This window comes from Nomascus leucogenys, chromosome 21, assembly GCF_006542625.1.
Source record: "Nomascus leucogenys isolate Asia chromosome 21, Asia_NLE_v1, whole genome shotgun sequence".
In the NCBI taxonomy this organism is placed as follows: domain Eukaryota; kingdom Metazoa; phylum Chordata; class Mammalia; order Primates; family Hylobatidae; genus Nomascus; species Nomascus leucogenys.
In genome coordinates this window covers 42494508-42520792 of record NC_044401.1, presented here as the reverse complement: position 1 = coordinate 42520792, position 26285 = coordinate 42494508, and the positions used below count along the sequence as shown (strand labels likewise).

The 26285-nt window shown below is 38.1% G+C and overlaps 1 protein-coding gene across 3 annotated transcripts in view; it reads right to left on the bottom strand.

Annotated features, from left to right (window-relative positions):
• The window catches only part of EAF2 (ELL associated factor 2), a 58629-nt gene that overhangs the window by 27557 nt on the left and 4787 nt on the right, over nucleotides 1-26285 (bottom strand). For 2 of the 3 annotated variants that reach the window (XM_003275510.4, XM_003275511.3), the window contains exons 2-4: nucleotides 20847-20941; nucleotides 10371-10507; nucleotides 8037-8182 (exon numbers count right to left, since the gene is read on the bottom strand). In XM_003275510.4, coding sequence (XP_003275558.1) covers nucleotides 8037-8182; nucleotides 10371-10507; nucleotides 20847-20941 — 378 coding nt within the window. The remainder of the gene's footprint in view (nucleotides 1-8036; nucleotides 8183-10370; nucleotides 10508-20846; nucleotides 20942-26285) is intronic. The other variant, XM_030801727.1, reaches the window with a different exon arrangement.

The following is a 26285-nucleotide window of genomic DNA, read 5'->3' as shown; positions in this document are numbered from 1 at the left end:
GCTAGCGGTCTATCAATTTTGTTGATCTTTTCAAAAAACCAGCTCCCGGATTCATTAATTTTTTGAAGGGTTTTTTGTGTCTCTATTTCCTTCAGTTCTGCTCTGATTTTAGTTATTTCTAGCCTTCTGCTAGCTTTTGAATGTGTTTGCTCTTGCTTTTCTAGTTCTTTTAATTGTGATGTTAGGGCATCAATTTTGGATCTTTCCTGCTTTCTCTTGTGGGCATTTAGTGCTATAAATTTCCCTCTACACACTGCTTTGAACGTGTCCCAGAGATTCTGGTATGTTTTGTCTTTGTTCTCGTTGGTTTCAAAGAACATCTTTATTTCTGCCTTCATTTCATTATGTACCCAATAGTCATTCAGGAGCAGGTTGTTCAGTTTCCATGTAGTTGAGCGGTTTTGAGTGAGTTTCTTAATTCTGAGTTCTAGTTTGATTGCACTGTGGTCTGAGAGACAGTTATAATTTCTGTTCTTTTACATTTGCTGAGGAGTGCTTTACTTCCAACTATGTGGTCAATTTTGGAATAGGTGTGGTGTGGTGCTGAAAAAAATGTATATTCTGTTGATTTGGGGTGGAGAGTTCTGTAGATGTCTATTAGGTCCTCTTTGTTTAGAGCTGAGTTCAATTCCTGGATATCCTTGTTAACTTTCTGTCTCGTTGATCTGTCTAATGTTGACAGTGGGGTGTTAAAATCTCCCATTATTATTATGTGGGAGTTTAAGTCCCTTTGTAGGTTGCTCAGGACTTGCTTTATGAATCTGGGTGCTCCTGTGTTGGGTGCATATATATTTAGGATAGTTAGCTCTTCTTGTTGAATTGATCCCTTTACCATTATGTAATGGCCTTCTTTGTCTCTTTTGATCTTTGTTGGTTTAAAGTCTATTTTATCAGAGACTAGGATTGCAACCCCTGCCTTTTTTTGTTTTCCAGTTGCTTGATAGATCTTCCTCCATCCCTTTATTTTGAGTCTATGTGTGTCTCTGCATGTGAGATGGGTTTCCTGAATACAGCACACTGATGGGTCCTGACTCCTTATCCAGTTTGCCAGTCTGTGTCTTTTAATTGGAGCATTTAGCCCATTTACATTTAACGTTAATATTGTTATGTGTGAATCTGATCCTGTTATTATGATGTTAGTTGGTTATTTTGCTCGTTAGTTGATGCAGTTTCTTCCTAGCCTGGATGGTCTTTACAATTTGGCATGTTTTTGCAGGGGCTGGTACCGGTTGTTCCTTTCCATGTTTAGTGCTTCCTTCAGGAGCTCTTTTAGGGCAGGCCTGGTGGTGACAAAATCACTCAGCATTTGCTTGTCTGTAAAGGATTTTATTTCTCCTTCACTTATGAAGCTTAGTTTGGCTGGATATGAAATTCTGGGTTGAAAATTCTTTTCTTTAAGAATGTTGAATATCGGCCCCCACTCTGTTCTGGCTTGTAGAGTTTCTGCCGAGAGATCAGCTGTTAGTCTGATGGGCTTCCCTTTGTGGGTAACCCGACCTTTCTCTCTGGCTGCCCTTAACATTTTTTCCTTCATTTCAACTTTGGTGAATCTGAAAATTATGTGTCTTGGAGTTGCTCTTCTCGAGGAGTATCTTTGTGGCATTCTCTGTATTTCCTGAATCTGAATGTTGGCCTGCCTTGCTAGATTGGGGAAGTTCTCCTGGATAGTATCTTGCAGAGTGTTTTCCAACTTGGTTCCATTCTCCCCGTCATTTTCAGGTATACCAATCAGACGTAGGTTTGGTCTTTTCACATAGTCCCAAATTTCTTGGAGGCTTTCTTCATTTCTTTTTATTCTTTTTTCTCTAAACTTCCCTTCTCGCTTCATTTCGTTCATTTCATCTTCCATCAGCGATACCCTTTCTTCCAGTTGATCGCATCTGCTACTGAGACTTCTGCAATCTTCGCGTAGTTCTCGAAACTTGGCTTTCAGCTCCATCAGCTCCTTTAAGCCCTTCTCTCCATTGGTTATTCTAGTTATCCATTCTTCTAATTTTTTTTCAAAGTTTTTAACTTCTTTGATATTGTTTTGAATTTCCTCCCGTAGCTCAGAGTAGTTTGATCGTCTGAAGCCTTCTTCTCTCAACTCGTCAAAGTCATCCTCCATCCAGCTTTGTTCCGTTGCTGGTGAGGAACTGCGTTCCTTTGGAGGTGGAGAGGTGCTCTGCTTTTTAGAGTTTCCAGTTTTTCTGCTCTGTTTTTTCCCCATCTTTCGGGTTTTATCTACTTTTGGTCTTTGATGATGGTGATGTACAGATGGGTTTTTGGTGTGGATGTCCTTTCTGTTTGTTAGTTTTCCTTCTACCAGACAGGACCCTCAGCTGCAGGTCTGTTGGAGTTTACTAGAGGTCCACTCTCAGACCCTGTTTGGCTGGGTGTCAGCAGCGGTGGCTGCAGAACTGCAGATTTTCATGAGACCACAAATTCAGCTGTCTGATAGTTCCTCTGGAAGTTTTGTCTCAGAGGAGTACCCGGCTGAGTGAGGTGTCAGTCTGTCCCTACTGGGGGGGGTGCCTCCCAGTTAGGCTGCTCAGGGGTGAGGGACCCACTTTTGCAGGCAGTCTGTCCGTTCTCAGATCTCCAGCTGCGTGCTGGGAGAACCACTACTCTCTTCAAAGCTGTCAGTCAGACAGGGACATTTAAGTCTGTGGAGGTTCCTGCTGAATTTTTGTTTGTCTGTGCCCTGCCCCCAGAGGTGGAGCCTACAGAGGCAGGCAGGCCTCCTTGAGCTGTGGTGGGCTCCACCCAGTTCGAGCTTCCTGGCTGCTTTGTTTACCTAAGCAAGCCTGGGCAATGGTGGGCGCCCCTCCCCCAGCCTCGCTGCCGCCTTGCAGCTTGATCTCAGACTGCTGTGCTAGCAATCAGCGAGACTCCGTGGGCATAGGACCCTCCGAGCCAGGTGCGGGACACAATCTCCTAGTGTGCCATTTTCCAGGCCCGTTGGAAAAGCACAGTATTAGGGTGGGACTGACCCGATATTCCAGGTGCCGTCTGTTACCCCTTTCTTTGACTAGGAAAGGGAACTCCCTGACCCCTTGTGCTTCCCGAGTGAGGCAATGCCTCACCCTGCTTCGGCTCGTGCACAGTGCACTTCACCGACTGTCCTGCACCCACTGTTTGGCCCTCCCTAGTGAGATGAAACCGGTACCTCAAACAAATGCAGAAATCACCCGTCTTCTGTGTCGCTCAGGCTGGGAGCTGTAGACCGGAGCTGTTCCTATCAAGAAAAGAATTTTCAACCCAGAATTTCACATCCAGCCAAACTAAGCTTCATAAGTGAAGGAGAAATAAAATCCGTTACAGACAAGCAAATGCTGAGAGATTTTGTCACCACCAGGCCTGCCTTACAAGAGCTCCTGAAGGAAGCACTAAACATGGAAAGGAACAACCGGTACCAGCCACTACAAAAACATGCCAAATTGTAAAGACCATTGATGCTAGGAAGAAACTACATCAACTAACGAGCAAAATAACCAGCTAACATCATAACGACAGGATCCAATTAACACATAACAATATTAACCTTAAATGTAAATAAGCTAAATGCTCCAATTAAAAGACACAGACTGACAAATTGGATAAAGAGTCAAGACCATCAGTGTGCTGTATTCAGGAGACACATCTCACATGCAGAGACAAACATAGGCTTTAAATAAAGGGATAGGGGAAGATCTACTATGCAAATGGAAAACCAAAAAAAGGGGGTTGGAATACTAGTCTGTGACAAAACAGACTTTAAACCAACAAAGATGAAAAGAGACAAGGAAGGCCATTACATAACAGAAAGGGATCAATTCAACAAGAAGACCTAACTATCCTAAATATATATGCACCCAGTACAGGAGCACCCAGATTCATAAAGCAAGTCCTTAGAGATATACCAAGAGACTTAGACTCCCAAACAATAATAATGGGAGATTTCAACACCCCACTGTCAATATTAGACAGATCAATGAGACAGAAAGTTAACAAGGATATACAGGACATGAACTCAGTTCTGCACCAAGCAGACCTAATAAACATCTACAGAACTCTCCACCCCAAATCAATAGAATATACATTCTTCTCAGCACCACATCACACTTATTCCAAAATTGACCACATAGTTGGAAGTAAAGCACTCCTCAGCAAATATAAAAGAATACAAATCACAACAAACTGTCTCTCAGACCACAGTGCAATCAAATTAGAACTCAGGATTAAGAAACTCACTCAAAACCACATGACTACATGGAAACTGAACAACCCGCTCCTGAATGACTACTGGGTAAATAACAAAATGAAGGCAGAAATAAAGATGTCCTTTGAAACCAATGAGAACAAAGACACAATGTACCAGAATCTCTGGGACACATTTAAAACAGTGTATAGAGGGAAGTTTACAGCACTGAATGCCCACAAAAGAAAGCAGGAAAGACCTAAAATCAACACCCTAACATCATCATTAAAAGAACTAAAGAAGCAAGAGCAAACAAATTCAAAAGCTAGCAGAAGGCAAGAAATAACTAAGATCAGAGCGGAACTGAAGGAAGTAGAGACACAAAAAACCCTTCAAAAAATCAGTGAATCCATGAGCTGGTTTTTGAAAAGATCAACAAAATTGATAGACCGCTAGCAAGACTAATAAAGAAGAAAAGAGAGAAGAATCAAATAGATACAATAACAAATGATAAACGGGATATCACCACAGATCCCACAGAAATACAAACTACCATCAGAGAATACTATAAACACCTCTACGCAAATAAACTAGAAAATCTAGAAGAAATGGATAAATTCCTGGACACACACACCCTCCCAAGACTAAACCAGGAAAAAATTGAATCCCTGAATAGACCAATACAGGCTCTGAAATTGAGGTAATAATTAATAGCCTACCAACCAAAAAAAGGTCAGGACCAGACGGATTCACAGCCGAATTCTACCAGAAGTAGAAAAAGGAGCTGGTACCATTCCTTCTGAAACTATTCCAATCAATAGAAAAAGATGAAATCCTCCCTAACTCATTTTATGAGGCCAGCATCATCCTGATACCAAAGCCTGGCAGAGACACAACAAAAAAAGAGAATTTTAGACCAGTATCCCTGGTGAACACTGACGCGAAAATCCTCAATAAAATACTGGCAAACTGAATCCAGCAGCACATCAAAAAGCTTATCCCTCACGATCAAGTTGGCTTCATCCCTGGGATGCAAGGCTGGTTCAACATATGCCAATCAATAAACATAATCCATCACATAAACAGAACCAATGACAAAAACCATACGATTATCTCAATAGATGCAGAAAAGGCCTTCGACAAAATTCAACAGCCCTTCATGCTAAAAACTCTCAATAAATTAGGTATGGATGGAACATATCTCAAAATAATAAGAGCTGTTTATGACAAATCCACAACCAATATCATACTGAATGGGCGAAAACTGGAAGCATTCCCTTTGAAAACTGGCACAAGACAGGGATGCCCTCTTTCACCACTCCTATTCAACATAGTGTTGGAAGTTCTGGCCAGGGCAATCAGGGAGGATAAAGAAACAAAGGGTATTCGATTAGGAAAAGAGGAAGTCAAATTGTCCCTGTTCGCAGTTGACATGATTGTACATTTAGAAAACCCCATTGTCTCAGCGCCAAATCTCCTTAAGCTGATAAGCAACTTCAGCAAAGTCTCAGGATACAAAATCAATGTGCAAAAATCACAAGCATTCCTATATACCAATCACAGACAAACAGAGAGCCAACTCATGAGTGAACTCCCATTCACAATTGCTTCAAAGAGAATAAAATACCTAGGTATCCAACTTACAAGGGATGTGAAGGACCTCTTCAAGCAGAACTACAAACCACTGCTCAACAAAATAAAAGAGGACACAAACAAATGGAAGAACATTCCATGCTCATGGATAGGAAGAGTCAATATCATGAAAATGGCCATACTCCCAAAGGTAATTTATAGATTTGATGCCATCCCCATCAAGCTATCAATGGCTTTCTTCAGAGAATTTGAAAAAACTACTTTAAAGTCATATGGACACAAAATAGAGCCCCCATTGCCAAGACAATCCTAAGCAAAAAGAACAAAGCTGGAGGCATCACGCTATCTGACTTCAAACTATACTGCAAGGCTACAGTAACCAAAAGAGCATGCTACTGGTACCAAAACAAATATATAGACCCATGGAACATAACAGAGGCTTCAGAAATCACACCACACATCTACAATCATCTGATCTTTGACAAACCTGACAAAAACAAGCAATGGGGAAAGGATTCCCTACTTAATACATGGTGCTGGGAAAACTGGCTAGCCATATGTAGAAAGCTGAAACTGGATCCCTTCCTTACACCTTATACAAAAATTAATTCAAGATGGATTAAAGACTTACATGTTAGACCTAAAACTATAAAAACCCTAGAAGGAAAGCTAGGCAATACCATTCAGGACATAGGCGTGGGCAAGGACTTCATGACTAAAACACCAAAAGCAATGGAAACAAAAGCCAAAATTGACAAATGGGATCTAATTAAACTAAAGAGCTTCTGCACAGCAAAAGAAACTGCCATCAGAGTGAACAGGCAACCTACAGAATGGGAGAAAATTTTTGCAATTTATCCATTTGAGAAAAGGCTAATATCCAGAATCTACAAAGAACGTAAACAAATTTACAAGAAAAAACAAACAACCCCATCAAAAAGTGGGCAAAGGATATGAGCAGACATTTCTCAGAAGATATTTCTGCAGCCAACAGACACATGAAAAAATGCTCATCATCACTGGTCATCAGAGAAATGCAAATCAAAATCACAATGAGATACTATCTCACACCAGTTAGAATGGAGATCATTAAAAAGGCAGGAAACAACAGGTGCTGGAGAGGATGTGGAGAAATAGGAACACTTTTACACTGTTAATGGGACTGTAAACTAGTTCAACCATTGTGGAAGACTGTGTGGCGATTCCTCAAGGATCTAGAACTAGAAATACCATTTGACTCAGCCATCCCATTACTGGGTATATACCCAAAGGATTATAAATCATGCTGCTATAAAGACACATACACATGTATGTTTATTGCAGCACTATTCACAATAGCAAAGACTTGGAACCAACCCAAGTGTCCACCAATGATAGACTGGATTAAGAAAATGTGGCGCATATACACCGTGGAATACTATGCAGCCATAAAAAAGGATGTGTTCATGTCCTTTGTAGGGACATGGATGAAGCTAGAAACCATCATTCTGAACAACCTACTGCAAGGACAAAAAACCAAACACCACATGTTCTCACTCACAGGTGGGAATTGAACAATGAGATCACTTGGACACAGGGTGTCCATCACACACCAGGGCCTGTCATGGGGTGGGGGGAGAGGGGAGGGACAGCATTAGGAGATATACCTAATGTAAATGATGAGTTAATGGGTGCAGCACACCAACATGCCACATGTATACATATGTAACAAACCTACACGTTGTGTACATGTACCCTAGAACTTAAAGTATAATAAAAAAATAAAATTATACAGATTCTCTTATATGGATATTGCTTACATAAAACTAAAGATCATAAGGTACATCATTACCCCAGAAAAATGCATAATTACAAAAAATATTATGCTCTTGGTAAACATTTATAATTAGTACCACTGTTAATTAAAATGAAAAAATTCATTTAGCATTTCTTTTTTTTTTTTTTTTTTTGAGATGGAGTCTCACTCTGTCACCAAGGCTGGAGTGCAGTGGCGCAATCTTGGCTCACTGCAACCTCCGCCTCCCGAGTTCAAGTGATTCTTCTGCCTCAGCCTCCCGAGTAGGTGGGACCACAGGCACATGCCACCATGCCCAGCTAATTTTTGTATTTTTAGCCGAGATGGGGTTTCACCATGTTGGCCAGGCTGGTGTTGAACTACTGACCTCATGATCCACCTGCCCCAGCCTCCTAAAGTGCTGGGATTGCAGGTGTGAGCCACCGTGCCTGGCCTTAACATTTCTTAATTATCTCTTATAAAGGGATGTTACATACGCTTAGATTTTACCTCTTTCGATATCATCTATTGGAGATGCTGAGGACATCTTATCTTCAGATGGAGAATGTTTTACAAGATTGGGAGTCCTGGCTGAATTCCACATTTGTTGTTGCTGTTGTTCTTTGCGATACTGAATTTTACTGCTTCCTTCAACTCTGCAATTAAGAATATCAAATATTGAAACAGGTATGACAGCAATGTAACAAAAATTTCAACTTACAAAGTTACTAAAACTGACCACTTACTCTTCTCCTAAACATCTTTAGAATAATATTCCATAATTAAAACATTAATTTAGTTCATTATTTAACAAGTATTTATCAAGTTCTATTTCTGTGATACACATGTCCATTGAGGGATACAAACAAGAACAAAAACAAAACCAGTGCCAGGCTTGGTGCCTCATGCCTATAATCCCAGCATATTGGGAGGCTGAAGTGGGAGGATTACTTGAGGCCAGGAATTCAAGACCAGCCTGGTCAACATAGTGAGACCCTGTCTGTACAAAACTAATAAAAATATTAGCTGGGCATGATGATGCACACCTGTAATCTCAGCTACTTAGGAGGCTGTGGGAGGATCATTTGAGCCCAGGAGTTAGAAGCTGCAGTAAGCTATGATTGCACCACTGCACTCCAGCCTGGGGAACAGAGTGAGACCCTGTCTCATAAAACAAAAACAAAAATCCAGGCTGGTGCAGTGGCTCATGCCTATAATCCCAGCACTTTCAGAGGCTGAGGAAGGAAGATGGTTTGAGGCCAGGAGTTCAAGACCAGCCTGGGCAATATAACGAGATCCCCCTATCTCTATTTAAAAATAAATAAAACAACAACCAAAAAAAAAAGCCATTGCTTAAATTGAACAGATAAGATATTCACAAATGACTAAAATAAAAGAAAAAATATAAATGTATAACAGGTACGATATATTCTGTAAGTTCTAAAATTATCATTTCTGTTAAAACAAATCACTTCTACAGTTTCCATTCATAACTTAAGACAGGCATGATAATAAAGGAGATTCATATACTTTTCTCTCAATATCTTTAAGAAGAGTGTATAACAAAAGTATGCTTGATTTTTGCCTCTCCCATTTCCAGTCACCAAATCCTGTCAGTTCTTCCTTCAAAAAGTCTTTAGAACCTCACTTTTCTTTTCATTCCTGTCCTCAAAAATCCTGGTTTATACATTTTTTCTGATTCCTACATTGTTTCATTTACTCAGTTTCTCTACTGAATTAATGTTTTAAAACAAAACTGTAAACATGCCAATCCCTGGTTAAAAAGACTTTAATATGTAACCACTACCAGCAAGGTAATGTCCTAATGTCTTAGTTAATATTGACGGCATTAACCTCAACCAACAAAATTACAACCTTACCTCTAGCCCAATATCAACATCGCCCCCTACTTTCCAAAACATATACACAGGTACAGAGACAAACCTCTGCTCCATTCAAGTAGGTCTTACTCATTGGTCCTGAATAAGTCAGATATCAAACTTGTCTTACATCCTCATCTCCTCTCTAATCAATTAAGTCGGTATTTCACAAACTTTCTTCTGGTGTGAATCACAGCAGGGCATGGATGGTAGAGGTGAGGGGATATTAAAAAATAGAGTTTCCCAGGATCCTTCCCTGATTTAAGGTTGGATTCGGGAACTAATTTTTAACAAGCACCCAAGGTAATTCTTATGATCCTAATCTCCTCTTAAGGTACATCAAAAAGGCCTCCCTGAATTTTCCAATCTAGCATTACTTCTCCTTTTTCTTAATTCCTAGAGCAATTTTTGTCTATACTATTTGCATGGCTTTTAGAGCAAACATCCTTATATTACATGGTAAGTAATGTGTTACCTATTTCCAAAAAGGATTTGAGATGGGTATATTCTCCTATCGACTTTTTAAATGGAATAATCTGTTTATCTGAATAAAATGCAGACGTTTCGAGGTGTTTGCAGAGCAAACTTTCCTTTTTCTAGTACCTTACACATCCTAGGTACTCAATACATTTTTACTAATGAAGATGAAATTATTTTAGAGAATGTATAATGGCTTCCTTCAATCCAGTTATACAGAAGTATCTACAATAGGATAAAAAGTGTACCTATACCTATAGAAAGCATTTAGAAGCAAAACAAGCTTTTATATATCACAGGGTGATGTGGTTAAAAGCTCTTGGCTTAGGATCTCCACCAAATTTAAACTTAGAAAAACATTAAAACATTTTTGTACCACACAGAAATAACCCTTATATTATAATGTGACTTAATACAGTAATTTTTTTCCTGACATTTCCTTAGAAATTTATATTTATAATATAATTTATTTCATTAAACCACATACCTTGTTTTTTTTACAGTGATGTTGCTGCTGAGTTTTTCTAGTCGACATTCTCCAGTATCATGGTTAATAATCAAAATGCATTCTTTTAAGTAAGGCTTTTTTGAACCTTTGAAAACAGTTACTGGTGGAGTTGAACCCTGTTTAAAAAGTTAATTATTATTACTTAAAATTTATCATAGGAATTCAGTTGGGAAGGCCTTTGAAATCTTGATTCTGGGTTTCTCCTTCTATGTTATACTTCAAGTCACCCAGAAACTACCTAAATTTACTACCCTGAATCCAAAGAGTGTAGTAAAAAAGACAGATGAAGATAGGCTGAAATCTCAAAGCTGCTGTCATTGAGGAAAGGGAAGAGAGGAGGTACTCACCTTGCGACAGTAAAGATTTGTTTCATTGGCCTATAATGAGTAATTGAGATTCAATTCGAATACAACCAATATATTTTATGGATAAGGAAATAGAGCCTTGAATCATATTTTCTATTCCTCCTTTTTTTTTTTTTTTTTTGGAGACAGTCTTGCTCTGTTGCCCGGGCTGGAGTGCAATGGCACGATCTCGGCTCACTGCAACCTCTACCTCCCGGGTTCAAGTGATTCTCCTGCTTCAGCCTCCAGAGTAGTTGGGACTATAGGCATGGATAACCATGGCCAGCTAATTTTTATATTTTTAGTAGAGACGGGGTTTCACCATGTTGGTCAGGCTAGTCTCAAACTCCTGACCTCAAGTGATCCACCCATCTCAGTCTCCCAAAGTGCTGTGATTACAGGCATGAGCCACTGCGCCCAGCCTCCTCATCTTCTTTCTTATTGCTTTATAAGTTTAATTTTTAAAATCTGGCATTTTCTTAAAGCAATACCTCCCTATGCATATTAAGGAACACCTCTTACACTAAACCCACTAATTAATTTTAGCAAAATTAAAAGTGAGATAAGCAGACATTATGTGCTTAATGATGTCACATGAAAGTACAACGCGCCATCCATAAAATACTCTTGCCAAAAACCACACAAAAATCCCAAAGAATTTAACTCTTATCAAACCCCAAAGAATCTGTAATCCAGCCTGCCCTTAGATATATAACTACCAATTTATAGAAAATAGAAGGAATAGAGGAACAAGTTAAATACATCCAGATAGAAGTAATTTGGAGTCCAGAATGTAGGTATATTCTCTAGGACAGATAATACGGTTTTTCCAACAAACCAATGGCATAAAAAAGCGAAGAAAGCCAGGTGCAGGCACTGTAGTACCAGCTACTTGTGGAGGATGGGTGCTGAAGCAGGACAGCTAGAAGCCAGGAGTTCTAGGCTTCAGCGTGACATAATCACACCCGTGAATAGCCACTGCACTCCAACCTGGGCAACACAGTGAGACCCTGTCTCTAAAAAAGATAAATTAAAAAAGGGGTGGAGAGGAAAGGAAGGGACTTTCAAAGAATAAAAGAGACAAGAAATACAATATTCAAATACAATGTAGAAATCTTATTTGGATTCTAGTTAGGACATTTTACAGACAAACATCTCTAAAAACACATTTTTGAGATCATCACAAAATTGTGACTATGGACGAAGTATTATTATCAATTATGTTATTTGTGATAATAGCATGGTGCTTAGATAAAGATGGAAATGTCCTTATCAGTTAGAGATACATAAGTAAACATTGATGAAATGGCGCATTGTCTGGGATTTGCTATAAAATATGCCAAGGAAAAAAAATGGTAAGACACTAGATTAAAAAAGATTAGCAAAATGTTGATAATTGTTAAAGCTCAGTGATGGGTACATGTCATTCATTATACTATTCTGTTGGCAATAAAAGAAACCTAGATCATTACTAATAAGCTACATCTACTTACATGCTCCTCCCCTATCTTTTGTCCCTGCCCCATCGAACCTGAAGGAATTTTACGTTTGTCATTATTTTGCTTTATCCCACATATATGTATTTCTAAACAATTAATTGTGTATGTTTGCCTCTGAAGTTTATAAAAGTACATTAAATTTTAATGGATTTATCATAATAATTTTGTCAAATATTACAAAAGTAATCAAATAGTACTGTTAGATCAGGTTAGAAAAGGATGACCTCTAAAAAGGCTAAGGGGTGTATCATATTAATCATTAGAGATTTACTAAATGACCACTAGGAGGAGTATAAGATAAATTTGGTAATTGAAAATGCCATAAAAGATGGGTAGGTTAGAGATTTCTGAAGGTATGGAGGGAAAATTATAAATGTAAAATAAAGGAACAGTTGCTTGTGGGTTTTTTACCTCTCCCAAAGACTAAAGTAATCTACAGAAAATCAAGAACGCACAACACATAGATGAAGACATGTCTGGGCTAGCTCTAAAACGGTTAGATGTGGAGCACTTAGTTGAAGCCCTGGGAAGCTGGAGAGTCAGGAGCATGATCATAACAAAACAAAGTGGGTCTACTTGGCTGGTAAGTAAATTTTTCAGATGTGTTGACTGAAACAAGTAAGATACCCCAAAACAGTTACCTAAGGACTCCAAATTACAGTTGATAAGAGATTTGTGCAACATATTCTTCTTAATGATATCTGTAGTCTTAATTAGAATGGAATACATCTAAAAATTACAATGTATTATTGTTCTCTGAGCTCCTGAAAATAAGAACTAATCATTAATTTTTTAAAAATTGCTCTCAGCAACTGAAGAAGTACCAAGACCTTTATAAATATTCAATGAACGTTAAATACGAACAATATAGACAATTTCTGGTCATAAGTAACAAATGAAACAAATCTTTCATAATCTCTACACCTGCCATCTACATTTTGAACAAGTTTTATAAATGTAAACTTTCTCCCTCATTAAATTGAGTACTATTCCTAACTTTTAAGCTTCAGTTTCTGTCCATTCCCTTATTCAATACCCCAAGAAAGGCAACTATTAAAGTACCAGACAACTACTAAGCATATGAACTATCATTGCCTCTAAATAACTATTGAATACCTCCTATCGGCTCCATGTCCACTGTGATTACACACCCTCAATCGTCATTCACCTAGATTATTGTTATTTTCCTCCCTACTCTCTTTCCAATTTTGTTCCCCATTCTGCAGGCAGGCAAATCTAATCGTATTGTTCCCATGTTTAAAAATCTTTCTGTGCTTAAAAAACTATGTATTCAAGATAAAAGCCATATTCCATAAACCTGCACATGGACCCTCCATGATCTTCTCATCTACTCTCCAACTTTCTCAATTTGCCCTGTTTACAAACCACATAGAATTGCTTATAATTGGTTTACATGAATGACTGACTTAGGATGGTCAACCAAAAGACAAAATTGTAAAATAAAATATAAAATAAGTGAGTGGGCCATGTGTGGTGACTCATGCATGTAATCCCACCATTTTAGATGGCTAAGGATCACTTGAGCCCAGGAGTTTCCGAGCAGCATGGGCAACATGGGGACAACCTGTATCTACAAAAAAAAATTAAAAAATTAGCTGGGCATGGTGGTACACATTTGTAGTCCTAGCTGCTTGGAAGGCTGAGGCAGGAGGATTGCTTGAGCCCAGGAGTTTGAGGCTGCAGTGGGCTATAATTGTGCCACTGCACTCCAGCCTGAGTGGCAGAATGAAATCTTGTCTCTAAAAAATAAATAAAATAAGTGCGTGCATATGTTATTTGAGGGAATGAAAGGACTCTTAACCATACAACAAAGGAATCAGAACCAACACCTCAACATAGGGGAATGAAGAGAAAATATAAATATAAATAAAAGAAGCAACAAAAGAAATCTGGCTATTTATATATACTTAACTTTAAATGGATAAGAATAGGCTTGGCCGGGCGCGATAGCTCATGCCTGCAATCCCAGCACTTTGGGAGGCCAAGGGAGGTGGATCATCTGAGGTCAGGAGTTCGAGACCAGCCTGGTCAACATGGTGAACCCCCAACTCTACTAAAAATACAAAAAATTAGCTGGGCGTGGTGGCGGGCACCGCCTGTAATGCCAGCTACTTGGGAGGCTGAGGCAGGAGAATTGCTCGAACCCAGAAGGTGGAGGTTGTGGTGAGCCAAGATTGCACCACTGCACTCCAGCCTGGGTGACAGAGCGAGACTCCATCTCAAAAAATAATTTAAAAAAATGAGTAAGAATAGACTGTCTGAGAATGTATAATGTAAGAGCTAAATAAGTATTCTTGACGTGAAGATATTCTATAATGTAATACAATATCTTGGCAAAAACTTAGGTGTTTGGCTGAGGTGGAAAAAAAGAGAAGGGGAAGGGAGGAGAAAAAAGTCTTATTATTAAGGGATAATAAATGTATTCTAAAAATCTCACTTGATAGAAGTAGGAAAATAATGGAGGAACTCAGTTTTCCTATAAGAAAATAAAATCATATGCCTCATTATGAACACCAAGAAAAGAAAATAATCAATAATGGAATGGAAAAGTATACTAGTGTTCCCAAAGTAATAAGAGTAATCAAAAAAAGTAATGAAAAAAAATCAAAGGGAAAAAAAGAAATGGTTGGTAAAACTAATAAAGAATATAAAAGAAGAAACAACAAATATTTAAAAACTAATAAACTATAAGATAAATAAAAATCAAGTATATCAATTTTGAACTAAATGTGAATAGACTGAATAGACAGTGTTCTCCAGATAAAAACAGAAAGTGCCAAACTGGGTTTAAAAATAAAACAGCGGCCAGGCGCGGTGGCTCACGGTTGTAATCCCAGCACTTTGGGAGGCCGAGGCGGGCGGATCATGAGGTCAGGAGATCGAGACCACAGTGAAACCCCGTATCTACTAAAAATACAAAATATTAGCCGGACGTGGTGGCGGGCGCCTGTAGTCCCAGCTACTCGGAGAGGCTGAGGCAGGAGAATGGCGTGAACCTGGGAGGCGGAGCTTGCAGTGAGCCGAGATTGCGCCACTGCACTCCAGCCTGGGCCACAGAGCGAGACTCCGTCTCAAAAAAATAAATAAATAAATAAATAAAAATAAAACAGCATATTATACTAACAAAAGATATACTTCATACAAAATGTCAGCTAAATAAAAGGAAGAGACACTAAGATTCTATGAACACACAAAAGAAAAAAAGGTTGATATATATATACATACATATATATATCAGAGAAGTAGGCACTTAAGCTTAAAAACACAAAAATAGGACAAAAATGTTATTTTGTAATAAAGATATACTTCATTAAAAAATATAACTTTAAAAGGATGTTAAAATAGGACTCTGGTCCTAAAATCAGATGAGGTCCCAAGAATGTAATGGACTATTTTCCTATGTCGGCTAAGTAAACCCGTTGGAGAAAACCAGACTAGGTTTATTTGGGAAAGGACTTTGCCCAAGAGGGTCATCTGGAGTACCCCTCATACATACAGGAGCCTCTTAAGTGTAGGATTTGAGGGTTGAATTATACATAACCACTAGAAATGCATTGCCTGAATAATAGAAGAATAGTTAGAAGTTTCCAGTGGGTTATTTCGTAAAAGTCCACAGAAGCACCCGTAAGATAAAGAGTCAACACCAAAAATATGCCAATCTCAGCACCAATGACAAATCTTAACAGTCAAGTTAAGTAAAACTTTTTCTTTCAAAATTCAACACTTCGAAATTTTGTAGCAATCATGGAGAACTGTTTGTAAGGAAGCGAGATTTGTAAATGCCCACTATTTAACCAGACTATCAGTGTTCGTTTTTATTAGTTTTTTCTATTTGGTAATACCATAGAAACCTAAGACAAATGGAATTAGAAAATCTACCCTATCAAAGAACCAAAGGTACTCTTAAAATTATAATATAATAAAAGCTGTATTTTATGTTCTGACTCTAAGCTTCCTAGGCAGTTATACCAGGATGACGAAAGCAAATTCATATAGACAATAGAAGAATCTAAATGCCTCAAACAAATAACCATTACATTTCCACAAAATACCTACAGAATTAAGAACACTGAAGAAAAGCAAACCTCCTACCTGCTTAAAGATGTTCTTTAAGTGATGGGGGAAACCCCTCACAAAGTCTATTTGAGAATGTAATTTCCATTGCTTTTCATGATTGTTCAAGGACTACATACCCAGGAGAAACAATATTTGCTTTTGACAGTTGGTGATCTAAATAACTCTTTCATTCTCTTTTTTTTGGGGGGTGGGGCTTTTAAAATAACCCTTATTTTTTAAAAGTTAATATGTGCATTATAGGAAACTGAAAAACACAAGAAGCAAAGAACAACGTCATTCACAATCACAAGCAGTTTATAGTGACATGTTCTTCTAGATCCTGTGTGTGTGTGTAGACACAACATCCAATTTTATGGGACTGAGATTGTACAGTACGTATCATGATTTTTCACACATCATGAATATTTACCAATTCAAAATCCCAAAGCTATATGAATATTTTGATAACCAAGAATACACTACACCAACTCAAATTGCTAAAAAAAAAAGTAATACTGCCTTTCTTGGGACAAAAATTTCATAGAAGACAAAAATGGCAACATGCCTCTAGATAAAAGCATTGGCAGAGTTCCAATTTAAATGCTGCATTCCCTTAATGCTCAATTTAAAATGAAACACACAGCAACAGAATACACTAAGTATAATGTTTTTAAGAGAATTCATTAGCAGATCTATACCATTAAAATATTAGCAAAGTATATTTCCATTGAATTACTTAATGTATTCCTATAGTACAGCCAAAAGAGATGCATATATCAATGGCTATCAAAATGTAAATATGGACATATATGGACATATCTGCATACATTTCTGCCTGTATACTTCCTTCTGCCCTTCTGCTGCCAACCTAATGAACAAGTCCTGACATACGCTGCTCAGAGGTGGCTTAACAATTCGATGTCCAAGATTCTATCAATTATAACAAAGGTATTTACAAATCGGCTAATTCACTAGCTCTAGTTTTTATCACAAGTTGTCACCCCATTCATAAAGCTTAGATGTTGCAAAATAATGAACTTTGTCCACAATGAACACAGGCACTTTAGTAAAAACGCTCATATAGACCTGTGGTTATCATCTAAAACTATCATCTAGATATGGAGATACTAGCAAAGAGCCCTTCCCTTCATCCTTCCTCTTCTCCCTCTTCCACCATCCCGGTGACTAAGTGTAGGATGTCTAACTCCAAGAGATGGACTAATAAAGGTCACCCCCAGAAGACAGGCCTTTCTAAAAACTAATAAAAGGACATTCATAAAGGGACTGGTTTACTACATCTATTTTTAACATACTTTGAGCATTAAGACTTATCCTTTAATACACAATATTAACTAAAATGCACATATAGAACAATGGTTAGACCATCTGAACTAATCTCAGGAGCACAGAACCCTTTTCCTTGCATACCTCCTCCCCCCTCCCCCCAACTCTTTCATTTTCACTGTTTAAATGAGTTAATAATTAATTTATATTATATAATAGACCCTTTATCAATCTGATTCCTAAATATCTAAATATTACCCTCCTTGTCCTCATATGCACCCCTTTTGACCTAGCCTACATATATGCCTACAGCCTATGTAACTACATATATGCCACTAGGCATTATATGCAGTTCTTCAAATGTTTAACAAACTTTCTTTTGTTGTTGTATCTTAGTCCTTGTCTTTTTCTTTTCTCTGACTAAAATGTCCTTCCCTCTCTCCTTTACCTGGGTAACTTTAACTCATCTTCAAAACTCAGTGTATCCTGATGTCTCCTCCCTGTACCCTGGCTGAGATACCTCTCTTTCCTGTTTCTATAATATTCTAGGTATATCTTTTTATAGTTCTTAGATTTCTACATTTTTATCAGTTATTTCCTGTCTCTCCCATTAAATGATTAAATGTTTCAGGACACTGACTGTGTCTAGTCTACTTCTGTATTCCCAGTGGCAGCTACCTAGAATAGGACTTATCACACAGAATGTCCATGCATATACACACATGCAAATACTGAGGCATATTCTTTTTTGGACATATCCGTGGGGGCTTGTGGAAAGGGGCGGTGGTGGTGGTAGTGACTTTTCCCAAATGATTTCTTTACAATTTCTGAAATTTACAATTCGCAGGCTTGAAAACATAGGCCTCCTGTAACTGTGCTTCCTTTAAGGCATATTTCAATTGAGACCATAACCAAACACCTGGAAGATGGTAACTCTTGGTTAAAGCAAGATATGAATGAATAACAAGGGTTTATTATTAAACATAAGAATCCCCATTTCTTTGGAGGAGAACAATGCAAGGGATGAGGATGGGAGGAAGGCAACTTGACAAAACAATATTCTACTTGGTGAACAAACAAGAAAAAAATCCAACTAAAGTGATTCTGCAAACCAGTCATTACTGATCAATAATACTATATAGCCTGAGACAATAGACTAGTGGTTCCTGTTTGTTGTTGTTGTTGTTGTTGTTTGTTTGTTTGTTTTTTGAGACACAGTTTCGCTCTTGTTGCCCGGGCTGGAGTGCAATGGCGCAATGGTTCCTGTTGTTAATGTGAGGCTTTAAACTCTTAAAATTCAGTGGTTGGTTCAGGTTTTTCTTTAATAAACATCATAAAGCAAAGAAGCCTTAAGTTACTAGAGATTAAATTTCCAAATTGTTTTAGAGATACTAGAACCTGAATAATTTTTCATAACAGAGTAATACAAAGATTAACGTATCTACGACATCTCATACTAAATAGATTTTTCATTTCCTTCAGTTCCAGAGAGAACAAACGGAAATATTCAATAAAAAGCCCATACAAATTTAATTAGCCTTAGGAAAATCTCCAGAGACGGTAACTGACACAGTCTGACATAACAGTGGGCTCTCAATAAATGGTTAACTTATAAAAATAAGAAAAAGACAGGAGATGAGAGGATAGAGAGTTTACTTGCTATACGTATAACCATGGTAAACCATCTCATTAATGCATAAAGGAGAATGTGGACGGACTAGCACAAAACCACCCCATTACAAAAATTAAACAAAACAAAGAAAAAATCTCAAAAAATCCAGCATTTTCTTTATGTATTAAAGTATAAAGTTACAGTCTTGATTTTTTTCTGAGAATAGACAAAGTTAGTATAAAAGAAAAGAAAAAGAAACTTAAGCTGAATACTCAAAAATTTCTATCTCAAGGACTGAGAAAACTAGAGCATACAACAAAGAACTTGTATTTTTATGCAAATAGTATTTGGTACCGTTACTTGGATACATCTGGAAATTTTTTTAATGGACAAAACTTTTGGTTAGGGCCTGACAGTCTCTTTCTTTTTAAAATCACTCCTCAAACTCCAGCTGAAGTTCTTTCAAAAACACAATCTAATCATTAGAATTCTAATCACTGGACTTTCAGCCAGAGTTTGAGGAGTGGTTTTAAAAAGAAAGAGATTTTCTAATCTAACAAATCTAATAATGTTACCTCTCTGTATTAAAACTTCTAATGGTTTTCTAATATCTACTGGATAAAGCCCAAATTCTACATTACAACATAAAATATCCTTCACAATTTCATCTTGACCTACTTTTCTAGTCTCTGTTGCTATCAATCATTTTTCTTTTTCTTTTTCTTTCTTTTCTTTTTTTTTTTTGAGACGGAGTCTCGCTCTGTCACCCAGGTTGGAGTGCAGTAGCGTGATCTCGGCTCACTGCAACCTCTGCCTCCCAAGTTCCAGCGATTCTCTTGCCTCAGCCTCCCAAATAGCTGGGACTACAGGTGCCCACCACCACGACTGACTAATTTTTGTATTTTTAGTAGAGACAGGGCTTCACCACGTTGGCCAAGCTGGCCTGGAACTCCTGACCTCGTGATCCACCCGCTTCGGCCTCCCAAAGTGCTGGGATTACAGGGGTAAGCCACCACGCCCAGCCCATTTTTCATGATACTATGATTTACTACATAAAGTCACTTATTCCACAAACTGTTTGTTCTTTCAGCATCAGAGCTTTTCACATACTGTTCTGTTTGCTTATTCTACTCCTTGTCTACCCAATAAAATCTTACTTGTCCTTTAAAGGCTCAGCTGAAATATTGCTTGCTTTATGAAGCTTATTAAGATTCCACCAGGCAGAGTATTTGCTTCTACTTATGTGGTTACATAGAATTTCATATATGCTCTAACTTATAACACTAGATGTTTATGTGTCTGTCTGCTATAAAAGATTAGGACTAGAAGGCAAGGGATATGTTACTATCCTAAGGTCAGTGTTTAAAATCTGGCTTATAGTAGGAATTTAATAAATATTTGTTTAGACTCTAATTTTTTTTCAAATCATTTGCTATGATAGTTCTTGGAACTATTAAATGGACTAAAGTATTTTAACATTTTTTTTTTTGCCTAAAGTAGTTTAAAATATGGTTTTTGCTTTGCTGTGCTTATTAATTACTTTAACCAATTATCACTACACAAATTATGCAATTATTTTCATTTAAATTTACTGAGCATCCCACAAAAGTGGCCACTTAAAATATACAGAAATACTCACTTCTATATTTGGCAGAGTTATGGTCACCTGTTCACCTTCACCGACCTCAAGGTATCCTTCAGAAGAAGTGTCAATAGAAGCAGGTTTGAAGTCATCTAAAAATAGATACAAATACCAATTTTTATAAAATGTAATGATATTTGGATATAAAAATTATGAGCATGTTTCAGAATGATAAATCATTTTTCAAGAGCTTTGTAATTAAAATGCTTTAAAGTATTCATATTACAAATGAACAAACAAAATACAATCTAGTTTATTTATTTCTTTATGCATAATTCTGAGAAAAAAGAAATAGCTATACTCTAAAACAGAATTAGTCACACTCATGCTTCCATAGAATCCTGTTTAGACCAAGATGAACCTGACTAACGTGTTCTACTGCTAAAAACTAAATAATATCAGTGTTTTCACAACTTACTAAAAAACTGATATAGGTAGAATGTTTTCAATTTTCAGTCCTTTTTTCCCATAAATTTTTCTTTTTTATGTTATTTTTAATGGCTGCTGACTTAGTTCATGAATATTGGCCCATAAATTTTTTTTAAAGTACCTTTGGTGCCCACTACCACTTGTCTGTCATTCTACTACCACTTGTCTGTCATTCTATCAGAACAAAATGAATGAATACATAGCAAATACAGTACATATTAATGAAGAAACTTAAGAAAAAGTAATCTTTCTAGTTTAACAGTTTTTTTCATGAATATGTACACCACTAAATGATGTATAATTTAACCAAATCTGTCATTTTAGAAGATCTTAAAATAAAATTTAATTTTGAGTTAAATCATAGTTCAAACGATGCCATTAAAATCTATCATCTAGGAGGAAATTCAGGGTACTAAGATATTTCACGGGGGGAGGGGGGAGGGATAGCATGAGGAGATATACCTAATGCTAAATGACGAGTTAATGGGTGCAGCACACCAATATGGCACATGTATACATATGTAACAAACCTGCACATTGTGCACATGTACCCTAAAACTTAAACTACAATAATAAAATTAAATTAAAAAAAGATTTCAAAGAGGCTGCGTCAGAATCAGAAAGATTTACAATGATTAAAACCTAATATGAGGATTATTATATAAAAAAAGATATTTTATATGTTAAACAAGCTTAAAAACCTCTAAGGAATTAAAGCCATTTAAAACTAATTCATATGAATATACATCAACAAGTAATAATTCTGATATATAGTTCCCTGTGGCATATTTACATTAACTCCTTATTAAAATATAGTATAATGCAAAAGAGAACAAAAATTAAGCTTTGACTTTTACACAGTGACACGTAACCACCAACCAAATCAAGAAATAGAACATTACCAGCTCCACAGAGGCCCCTCCCAGTTATTACCCATTTTTCCAAAAGATTAATCTTCATATTAACAAAAAGGTCCCAAAGGCAAAAAGTCTAAACCCAAAGTAATGGATATTTATAAGTGGAATTTAGGGAATTATAATTAGCAAACCTTGGGAAAGGAGCATTTTCCAATAATCATCAAATTATTGCTCTGTCAGTAAACAAAGGCTGGCCCTGCTTCACGATGACAATTAAAATAGCTGACATTTATAGAACACTTACTACGTGCCAGGCACCATGCTTAACACTTCATATTTACCTCTTATAACAACTCTGAAATAAATGAAATCTATTCCTCTATTCCTTAAATAAACATAAATGCAAATGAATATAAACGATTTACAGAAAGTATTTTTATAATATAGTTTATTCTTCATGCTGCTTTAATTCAAAATTGAATAAGATCTTGATGCTTATTCCTAGATTTTAAAATACAGATATAAAAATAACATAAGCAATATGAAAATGTGAAAGAGTTTTGATTTACAATATATCCCTAGAAAGTATAACTGAAGAATCAAAGGATAAAGATTAGACTGAAAATAAGTTGAGGAGTTTGTTAGCAGTGGCAAAGTAAGAAAAGTGAAAGGTATAATTAAGGTGTTAAGTTTTAGATGTTTGAAAAAGGGTTTGGACTGAGGGAAATAAGTTTTAAATAATGTCAATTGTTGAAAGGACAGTGCTATTGAGGAGAAAAAAATTAGAACTGAACTTGAGTAAGTATCACAGAGATAAAGTAGAAGAGAAGCCAGAAAATCTAAGAGAATGAACACAGATATGAACCAAAACAACAATAATAACAGCTATTACATGCTAATCAATTTTAAAAGTTTTTCCTGATGATTTTTACTTTGAAGTTTCACACGAATCCTGAAGAGTAGTGAATACCCCTATCTTACAGATAAGAGAAGTGAGGGTGGAAAAAAATTAAGTTCTTTGCCCAAGATCATGCAATTGTTTTCTAAAGCTGGAAAAACGAACTACAAAACCCAGTTAGAATAAAAAAGATGAAAGGTTGGCCAGGATATATCAATGTCAACAAAGAGAGAAAAAAAACTTTAGTTTGGGTGGCGATTCCTCAGGGATCTAGAACTAGAAATACCATTTGACCCAGCCATCCCATTACTGGGTATATACCCAAAGGACTATAAATCATGCTGCTATAAAGACACATGCACACGTATGTTTATTGCGGCACTATTCACAATAGCAAAGAGAGGAACCAACCCAAATGTCCAACAATGATAGACTGGATTAAGAAAATGTGGCACATATACACCATGGAATACTATGCAGCCATAAAAAATGATGAGTTCATGTCCTTTGTAGGGACATGGATGAAATTGGAAAACATCATTCTCAGTAAACTATCGCAACGACAAAAAACCAAACACCGCATGTTCTCACTCATAGGTGGGAATTGAACAATGAGAACTCATGGACACAGGAAGGGGAACATCACACTCCGGGGACTGTTGTGGGGTTGGGGGAGGGGGGAGGGACAGCATTAGGAGATATACCTAATGCTAAATGACGAGTTAATGGGTGCAGGAAATCAACATGGCACATGGATACATACGTAACAAACCTGCACATTGTGCACATGTGCCCTAAAACATAAAGTATAATAATAAAAACAAAACAAAAAAATAAATAAATAAATAAATTTGCTTAAAAAAAAAAAACTTTAGTTTGGGCTAGCAAATACCATTTATGAATCTAAAATAAGAACCAAAGTCATTTTATATGGATATATACAGTAGAAATGAAGTAACTGCCTCATAAAATCTTTCACTATTTATAAATAAGTTATCATCATGCCCTATGTGGGTGCCCATACTAGTGGATTTTGTTGATCTGCAACTTTATTTATTATTATTATTTTTTGAGACAGAGTCTCACTCTGTCCTGCATGCTGGAGTGCAGTGGCTAGATCTCGGCTCACTACAACCTCTGCCTTCCGGGTTCAAGCGATTCTCCTGCCTCAATATCCTGAGTAGCTGGGATTACAGGCACGCACCACCACACCCGGAAATTTTATTTTTTTATTTATTTATTTTTTATTTTTGAGACGGAGTCTCTCTGTCGCCTAGGCTTGAGTGCAGTGGTGCGATCTCGGCTCACTGTGACCTCCGTCTCCCGGGTTCAAGCAATTCTTCTGCCTCAGCCTCCTGAGTAGCTGGGATTATGGCGCGCACCACCATATCCGGCTAATTTTTGTATTTTTAGTACAGATGGTTTCACCATGTTGGTCAGGCTGGTCTCGAACTCCTGACCTCGTGATCCGCCCGCCTCGACCTCCCAAAGTGCTGGGATTACAAGCGTGAGCCACCGCGCCCGGCTTTATTTTTTATAATTTTAGTAAACACAGGGTTTCACCATGTTGATCAGGCTGGTCTTGAATTCCTGGCCTCAAATGTTCCACCCGCCTCAGCCTCCCAAAGTGCTGGGATTACAGGCATGAGCCACTGCGCCTGGCTGGTCCTCAACTTTCTTTTTCTATCTTTTTCCTTTTTTTTTTTTGGGACAGGGTCTCCCTCTGCCACCTAGGATGGAGTACAGTGGTGTGATTTCAGCTCACTGTAACGTACGCCTCCTGGGTTCAAGTGATTCTCCCCCCTCAGCCTCCTGAGTAGCTGAGATTACAAGCGTGCGCCACTACAGCTCGGATAATTTTTGTATTTTTAGTAGAGGCGGGGTTTCACCAAATTGGTCAGGCTGGTCTTGAACTCCCGACCTCAGGTGATCCACCCGCCTCCGCCTCCCAAAGTGCTGGGATTACAGGCGTGAGCCACCGTGCCCGGTAGTCCTCAACTTTCTAATTGTAACTATCCTTCAAAGTTCTGCTCATCAATCTAAGTATTACTCTAAATATTCCTCTATGTCCTTCATCATTTACATCTAATTATTATATCTTCTTTAATATTTTTCAAAGCCATCCCCTTCCATTCTTGCTGTGGACAAGCTAGTTTTCAATCAGCTAAACTACTGGAATACCTTATGGTCTGCCCTTCTGCTTTTCTCTATCCTTTTGCTCTCTTAGAATTTGAATCCTATTTCAAAGTCCCCTCTTCTCTGAAGCTATTTCAGGGTGCAGTCCTTTCCGTACTACCCAGAATCTCAATTTCTTCTCCATTCCCGTAGCATTTACTAAACCGTTAATCAAAACCTATCATAAACTACCTACCTGATATTATTTACCTTTTTTTTTTTTTTTTTTGAGACGGAGTCTCGCTCTGTCCCCCAGGCTGGAGTGCAGTGGCGAGATCTCGGCTCACTGCAACCTCCGCTCCTGGGTTCATGCCATTGTCCTGCCTCAGCCTCCTGAATAGCTGGGACCACAGGCGCCCGCCACCACTCCTGGCTAATATTTTTTGTACTTTTAGTAGAGACGGGGTTTCACCGTGTCAGCCAGGATGGTCTCGATCTCCTGACCTTATGATCTGCCTGCCTCAGCCTCCCAAAGTGCTGGGATTACAGGCGTGAGCCACCGCACCCGGCCCCCCCCCCCCCCACCTTTTTTTTTTAGACGAAGTCTCTGTCACCAGGCTGGGGTGCAGTGGCGCGATCCTGGCCCACTACAATCTCCGCCTCCCTGGTTCAAGCAATTCTCCTGCCTCAGCCTCCTGAGTGGCTGGGATTACAGGCACGCGCCACCACAGGCCACTAATTTTTGTATTTTTAGTAGAAACGGGATTTCTCCATGTTGTTCAGGCTGGTCTGGAACTCCTGACCTCGTGATCCGCCCGCCTCAGCCTCCAAAAGTGCTGGGATTACAGGCGTGAGCCACCGCGCCCGGCATTTTTTTTTTTTTCCTGAGGAAATCTCACTCTGTAGCCCAGGCTGGATTGCAGCGGCGCGATCTCGGCTCACCGCAACCTCCGCCTCTTGGGTTCAAGCAATTCTCTGTCTCAGGCTTCCAAGAAGCTGGATTACAGGCGCCTGCCACCACGCCCGGCTAATTTTTGTATTTTCAGTAGAGACAGGGTTTCACCATCTTGAACAGGCTGGTCTTGAATTGCTGACTTCGTGATCCACCCTCCTCAGCCTCCCAAACTGCTGGGATTA